Below are 7,473 nucleotides of genomic sequence, written 5' to 3'. Positions count from 1 at the left end.
GGTATATACATATATATATCACATATATATATATATCACATTTCAATACACTGAGTGCTTAGTAAGATGAAAGGTAAACTCTTTGAAAGTTAAACTATTTTTTCAATCGAATGCAAATAGGTCCATTTCCTTGGAGATGGACAACTAGGGAAAAATGAAACAAATTCCTGACCAAGAAGTTGGATTGCAAAAATAAAACCCTTCCAGTGTAGTCACAACCTCAAATTAGTGGCTATTCCTATTTTAGAGAACAATCTTTAGTTCAGTTTCAGCTAGGAGAAAAGAAAGGATGGTGGGTTTTGATTTTGGATTTTCCACTCCACAAGAGAGAGGTTCCAAGGAAGTTTGCCTTCTTCAGAATAACCTAACAAATCAGAAAAGGGGCTAACTAGAGTATCTGGGGCATGAAGCTTTTTAAAATGGCTTTTAAAACTTTAAGGCAAAAAGTATGCATCACAACATTAGATTTTTACCAGCATGGCTATTCTGAAATGTGTTTTTATAATCCTGCAAACATTGGCATGATAGTTGCTGCTCTCTCTTCTCTATTCATGGAAGGCAATGAGTTATAATACATCTACCCAGAACAGCAGAGCATTTCAATTGCTGTTAGGGTACTAAAGAGCATAAGCCTCTCTATGATTTTCCTCATCAGCATAACTATAGTAACTTTATGGTGTTAAGTGTTTGTTCTCAAACAAAGTTTCATCTATCATTTTGGGGGGGCAAATCCACACTTTATTTGACACAGTTCCCTAGCATAAAAGGAAATAAACTTTTTTGAAATAGAAGTATTTCCCTTTAGAATAAAATTCCCATTTGACTTCAGTACAGTAAAAAAAATTACTGTGTAAACACAAACTTAAGATAAATTTAATTGAAGAAAATTTTCATTACAGAAATTAACAATGCTTATCATTCTTTAAACACCATATACGTTATTAATATATACTGTATATTTCCAATCAACTCCATTCTTAGGCTCAATTTAAGAAACACAATTATAACAGGTTTTATACAAAAAATACTTCACTAGGAAAGTAGACAAACTGCACAAAAAAAGTACATGTATAATGTGCATAGCAAGATAGCTTGAAGCATCTATGTATGGCTTTCTTTAAAATAAAACTTTTGGGGGAATGGGCCCATTTGGGACCTACTGTTACAGTTGACATATGTAAACTGTTTCACATCTTTTAGGCACTTGCTAACAATAGTGTTCAATCCCTGAAAAATGAATTTACCCAAAAAAAAAAAAAATTCTACATCTAAAATAAAAACCAAGAAAAGGACATGGGTAAAGTCTTACATATTCCTTTTAAATTAAACAACCAGTTTTATTAGTGCATGCACAGAACTAAACTGAAGGAAAATAAACTTTTTATGTCAAAAATTTTCTGTGCAAAATTTACATAACAAACTGAAAGGTACAAAAATATGTACAGGTTTAAATTCTTTCTTATATACAGAAAAGAAGCCCTGAAGTTTTCAGTCAATGAAAATGTTGTAACACTTGTAGTAACAATATAACAAAAATTATACAGTAATTTGTAATACAAGGACTCCGTCATCCAATGATCCAACAAAATTTGATCCAAACTTACACGGTGAAGTTTCAGTCAATGATTCTGTCGTTGTCGTGAAAATATCCATTTTAAAACCCTACCTGCTGGGTATGTCCCCTAGGAATCTGTCCTGAAATTTTATGCACTGTCACTGAATCCACTATTAATGCTTCTTTATTTCAACTGCCAACAAACAGTAAAGAATCTGCTTTGGGCTGTCAATCATACTGAAAAGGTGCTAACAAAAATGGTTTGTCCCAGAGAGTACATGTTTAGACACCTAACAGTAATTAAACAGCAAAAATCTGATTTGCTTTGCTAATCTTGTTTCAAAATATGGTTTCTGGAGAATAATTTTTTATTTTCAAGAAAAGCCATTCCCTTGGAAGTGCGTCTATGGTCCACTTTTTAAATGCATGGCAACCAAGTCAAAAATGGGCCATTTGGTTTAAGAGGGACAAACAATTTAAATCAAATAAGCATAGTTCTGTGCAAGAGAATCACTGGAGATTATCATCAAATTCAGAAAAATGTTCAAGTTCCTTCACTAGACTTCAAACTAGACCCAGAGAGTTTAATTCTTCTTTTGAGGCTTCTCATCTACTACAGTGCTTGACACAGCCATTTAGAAAAAGAAAATCACCTTGGGAGGGTATTCCAATCCTTGATGTGGGACACAGCGTAAGAGAAAAAAAGATGTACTTGTCAAAAACTCTCTTCAAGCATCAAGAGGTATAACTGTACTTAGTTACTCTAAGGAACCTAATACCCTTCAAAACAGCTCTATCGAGCAGATGTAAAGTTAAATTCTTTACTCAAGCTCTCTTAGTGTATCTTCACAAATGATGAGGAACTCCTTCAGCTCCATGGTGAAAGAGCTCTCTCCATCTTCAGAGGAGCTACACTTATCAGATTCCTAAGGCTGGTGGAAGAAGAGAGGGAATGCAGTTGTCAGCCGTTACCCTCTACTAAGAGTCCCTAAATAACTAAACTGGGAAAACTGTTTTATCAAAATTTTCTTTAGCCCTAACTTCCCAACAACACACTTAAAAAAAACTAAATCAAGGTACATCTGTGCTGTGATTAGTTTCTTTCAAAGCTTATGTGTGCAGTGACAGCATTTGCAACTATCACACATAAAACTTTTCTAGTCTCCCATGGAAATACAGCCTACTTTCTGATGTTCGATTTTAGGTATATACTGAAGTAGACAATTACCTTAAGGTAATTCAATCCACTGTTTTCTTCTAAGACCCTTTTACTTCTCTGTTCCTTGGTAACTACAGTAAATTATTCTAATATATTCCAATCACGAGTAGCTTCCATTAAATGTCTCTGCCCATGACCAGCCCAAGCATCCTGATTGTCAAATACTCTACCACAAAACCAACAGTTAAATTTAGCTTTTGGAACATTTTCAGAGGTAGTTTTCACGATCTGATAATTGTTTTTGCTCATCTTTTTGAGTGTTAATTTTAGCACAAATCTTTCTTTCACAGAACTAACAGGTTTAAATGTTTTATGCCTCTTGGAAAAATCATCATAAATTGTTTGTGAAGCATTACCACAAACCGGTTTCAGTAAAGCATCGATAGTTCTTTTTGACAATGAAACCTTAAGTACACGTCCATTAAATTTAGCAATAGTTTTCATTACACTTACTACTTCTGGGGCATCTGCATCAGGATGATTCAAAACTACAACTGGCTGGTTTCTCCTAGGACATTTCACAAGCTGTGTGGAACTAAATGGGAAAAGCCGCAAAGTTCTGACTGCATCTTTTGAAAGCCTCGGTCTGCTAAATCCAAACGATTCACGGACAGCTTCAGGTTTTGCCTTTTCTTTGCACTTTCTATGTAATGTTGCCTTTTTTCTTGGAGGTTCTTGGTAACTATCCCTACACTTTCGTTTACAGTTCCTGTTTCTAGGTACAAAGGCAGTTTCAGAATCTTTACTTCTTACATGAGTTTTTATTCTTGGAAAATTTTTTTTGGAAGTCTTTTTTCTATCGAAGCTTCTCTCAATTGTACAATTTGTTTTACACCTTAACACCCTGGTATCTGAACGGTCAGTGAAACACACTGGTTCCTCAGAAGATTCTGGGCATGTCGCAGTAGAAGTTATCACAATTTCATTTGCTGGCATCATATCATCTAGTAAGAAGGGTAAGGCATCTCTAGAAGATTCTGGCTCTCTCTGCTCTCCTCCTGTAGTCTGATTAGATGGTACTTTGTCTTTCTGCAATGAGGATGCAGAGTTGTTTACAGACAGATTGTTAGCAGCAGTCACATTTAAAACAGGGTTAAAAATTTTCAGCAATATTTTTTGTGGTGTTCCTTCAGGTTTCTTTGGCTGTATGTTTTGATAATACGTACTATTTTGGACTAATTTAGGCTTAAGCAGCTCAGTCTTATTTGGCATCACACACTTTAAAAAAACAGCTTGTTTGCCATCAGGCAAGAGGGTATAAAGAGGTGGTTTGGGAAAAATCTCGTTCTGCTGTTTTACTGATTCCAAAATATTCAACTTGGTGCCCTGGTGCTCAGAAGCTACATTAGGAGTAGGAACAGCTTTCACTGAAGAACTTGCTGACGTTTTAATAATGTACGGGCCTTTTAACGGCAGAGTATTTTCGGAACTACTTTTCATGCTCAAGCAACTGCCAATGCTGGAACATAGTGCAGGTGTCAGACAATTACTGTTTGGTTCCACCTTTAAAAAAGGTGTTCTGCAAGGCTCCTTAGCTGTAGTTCCACAAGCTTGAGCACTCTCAGTTTTGACAGTGGAAACACCTTCAAGTTTCCCATGATTAAATGTTAAAATCATCCCGGGTTTCTTGTTTAAAAGAAGAGAAGCAGGTACACCTTGTGTGTTAACCAATGGAAGTGGTCTTCCTGAAACAACATGTAATCCAGGCTTGTTAGCAATGTGCAGCGGTACAAAAAAGCCTTTTGGAGTCTGAACAAATATAGCTTTTTTTGGTTCTGAATTTAGAAGTGGACTCTGCCTATATAAAGAACCTAAATTTTGTGTAGTGGCTCGCAGTTTATCTTTTACGAGCTGCTGTGTTATTATTGCATCTGACTGAGTCTTAAGTAATGTGCCAATACCTGAAATTCTAGGTGCCTTTTCTGAATCTCTCACATCTTGTGATATTGACAGATTTTGTTTTTCTTTTCCACTACACTTTAAATTCAGATCATTTATAGGCACATTAATCCCTATACCACCAGATGGAATTGGGAAGACGCCTTGTACTTTGAAGTCTTTTGAAGATTCAACTATTTTGCCTTCTCCCTCAGGTTTCTGAAAGGACTGGTCACAATGAAGTGGCAGGCCTTTATCTGGAGTCTTACTAGAGTCCTGTTTTGCATCAGATTTTATTTTTAACCCATCCTGAAGTAACTGGTTTACTTCAGGGGGCAAAAACTCTGATGCCTGTTGGCTGTGGAGAGAGAAAACAGATGTGATTCTAGGCATCATAGGTGACTCAACATTAGAAATGTCATCCCACTTAGATTTTTCAGTCACATTCTCCAAATTTTGATTTTCATTAGTGTAGAAGTTCTGTCCGTCAATGTTTTGTCCTTTTTCTAACACACATTGTTCTTCAATTTCAGCTTGCATTTTTAAAGTTCCATCTTTAGTATTTAACAGGCTAAGAGATGCTAACATGCTATCTGGATTTGAGCTCTCCTTTCGCACCAAAGATAAAACCGATTCACTTATTGGTTGTTGAACAACCGTTTTGCTTGATGAGGGTTCTTTTTCAGACACCGCTGTTCCTGAAAACCTACGACGTTTATTAGAATTATTTACTTTTGAGTAATTATGAAAGGGTAATGATCCGTGGTTGGAAGATTCAACAGGTAACTCAGAGCTGACATAATTAATGCAATAGTTATGCATATCTCCGCTGTTGTATGCATTTTGTTTGGTAGCAAAGTTGACTTTATCTGGACTTCTAATGGCAGCACCTGGTATCTCAGGGTGACTCTGAGGAATGCAACTTCCCCATAAGTCAATATTATCTTTTGTTTCAACTTTTGTGGCCAAATTCACTGATGCTGTAACCAATCCTGATGCTGACAAAGACGACACACTTTTTTCATCATCCACTGTTTGAAGCATATTACCCGTTTGAGATAGCAAAGCCATTTCTTTTTCTGATAGGACTTTCCCTGAAAGTAGAGGAGATGAGCATGAAAATGGAGTAGTTGCTTTCATGTAAACGGTGTCACTTAACTCAGTTGTTACTCCTGCTAAAAATCCAGTAGTGTCCAGTGTCTGGGGCTGCAAATTGCCAGTACCATCCTTTGCAGCATCTGGCTGTGAGCCTGGTGAATATAAATTCTGTTTACTGGTAGGCAACAATTTTATTACAATATGTTGTTTTCCATCCACCATCTTAAAACCCATAAAATCAGCACTGTAGTTAGCAGGAATTGTTATTCTATTATTTTTCACCATCAACACTGTAGGTCCTTGTACAGCAGTCTTCAAGAAACCTAGAGTCGAATGTGATCCCTCTTCAGCTCTATTATATTGCCCAGTGGACAGAAGAGTTGGCTTTTCTGACCCTAACTCAGCAGGTTTATCGTTATTCTCACAGTGTGGTCTTTCGTCCTTTTCTTCATTTAAATGTTCTTGAACAAGATGGTTCTGGTCTTCAGATTTAGCCTGTGTTTTGTTCAGTTTTTTTAGCACTTGAGTGTTTTTTTCTATACTTCGGTCGCTTCCATTGTTGATCTTCTTGCGTTTCCAGAATGTCTTCCTTGATGCATCTATTCTGTATCTTTTCAGTATCAGCTTAAGTCCTGAAGTCTTTGTCATCCTTTTTTCATATTTGTCTTTTTCCAGTTTCTCTTTCGCATATAAGTGTTCTTTGTGCAAAGTTATAACATGTCTTACGAGGTGCTCTCTCTTAGTGGCACCATAGCTACAATATTGACAAGTGAAGGGAAATGTACCAGAATGAATGTGAAGGTGCTTCTGAAGCTCTCCTTTGGTAAAACATATATGATGGCATTTACCACATTTATAATGGATTTCATTATGTCTATGAATGTGCTGAACAAATGTGCCAACATCCTGGGTGGAGAATTTGCACTTTTCACATTGAAAATTACCATTTACACAATGTGTGGATGTAAAATGCTTTGTCAAGTCTAATAAAGTATACACACTCTCATTGTTACAAATGTCACATTTTACTAAAGTGCTTCTGTGTGTCCGTCTGTGTTGTTTAAATATCTGGAAGTCATTTGCTGAAAAACTGCACATTTCACAAGGATATGAAGGTAATTCACCACGGTGCCACATCTGAAAGTGTTTCTGTAAATCATTTGGGCTATATCGAGTGCTATCTCGGCATTTTAAACAGTTGAAATTGAGTATTTTTGCCGACATTTTTAAACCCTCTTCTTCAACTCTCTCAGACTTCTGGAGCAGCATACACTCCTCTACACAGCTTACAGTCTTTATACTGATAGATTTTCTTGCAGTCTGTGGTTGACGCTGAAATAACTTTCTGTATTTGTCAACTTCATGTTTCAAAAAGACTTCATTTGGAATATTTATCTTCGGCAAATCGATTTTCACATTTTTTAGTTCATAATGAAAACGACTTTCTGAAATTTTTGGCCTAAGCACTGATCTAATAGTATCAACTATCTCATTTTTCACATCATAATCTTTTTTTAAAATAGTTTGTTTTTCATCAAAAAATAACTGTTTCTGTTCAGATGGCATGATTTAACAAAAAAACCCAATTTCTTTTTTCTCTAAAAACTGAAGTTACTTGTAACTTAAACAGGAAACAATACTGTTGCAAGACATCTTCAAAATACGAGGATTTTTCCCACATTAACTCACCTGAAATCAAACAAAGAATTGAATTTTCATCACG

At 36.0% G+C, this 7,473-nt stretch overlaps 1 protein-coding gene across 4 annotated transcripts in view; it reads right to left on the bottom strand.

The window, feature by feature from the left end:
* Positions 1-851: 851 nt before the first annotated feature.
* ZNF518A (zinc finger protein 518A) overlaps positions 852-7,473 on the bottom strand; it is a 28,522-nt gene continuing 21,900 nt past the window's right edge. For all 4 annotated transcript variants that reach the window (XM_043597107.1, XM_043597109.1, XM_043597108.1 and 1 more), the window contains one exon: positions 852-7,439. In XM_043597107.1, coding sequence (XP_043453042.1) covers positions 2,856-7,316 — 4,461 coding nt within the window. In that variant the 5' untranslated portion in view covers positions 7,317-7,439 and the 3' untranslated portion in view covers positions 852-2,855. The remainder of the gene's footprint in view (positions 7,440-7,473) is intronic.

This window comes from Prionailurus bengalensis, chromosome D2 (assembly GCF_016509475.1).
Source record: "Prionailurus bengalensis isolate Pbe53 chromosome D2, Fcat_Pben_1.1_paternal_pri, whole genome shotgun sequence".
Lineage (NCBI taxonomy): Eukaryota > Metazoa > Chordata > Mammalia > Carnivora > Felidae > Prionailurus > Prionailurus bengalensis.
The sequence above is the reverse complement of the archived record's forward strand: the minus strand, read 5'-3'. Positions and strand labels throughout refer to the sequence as shown.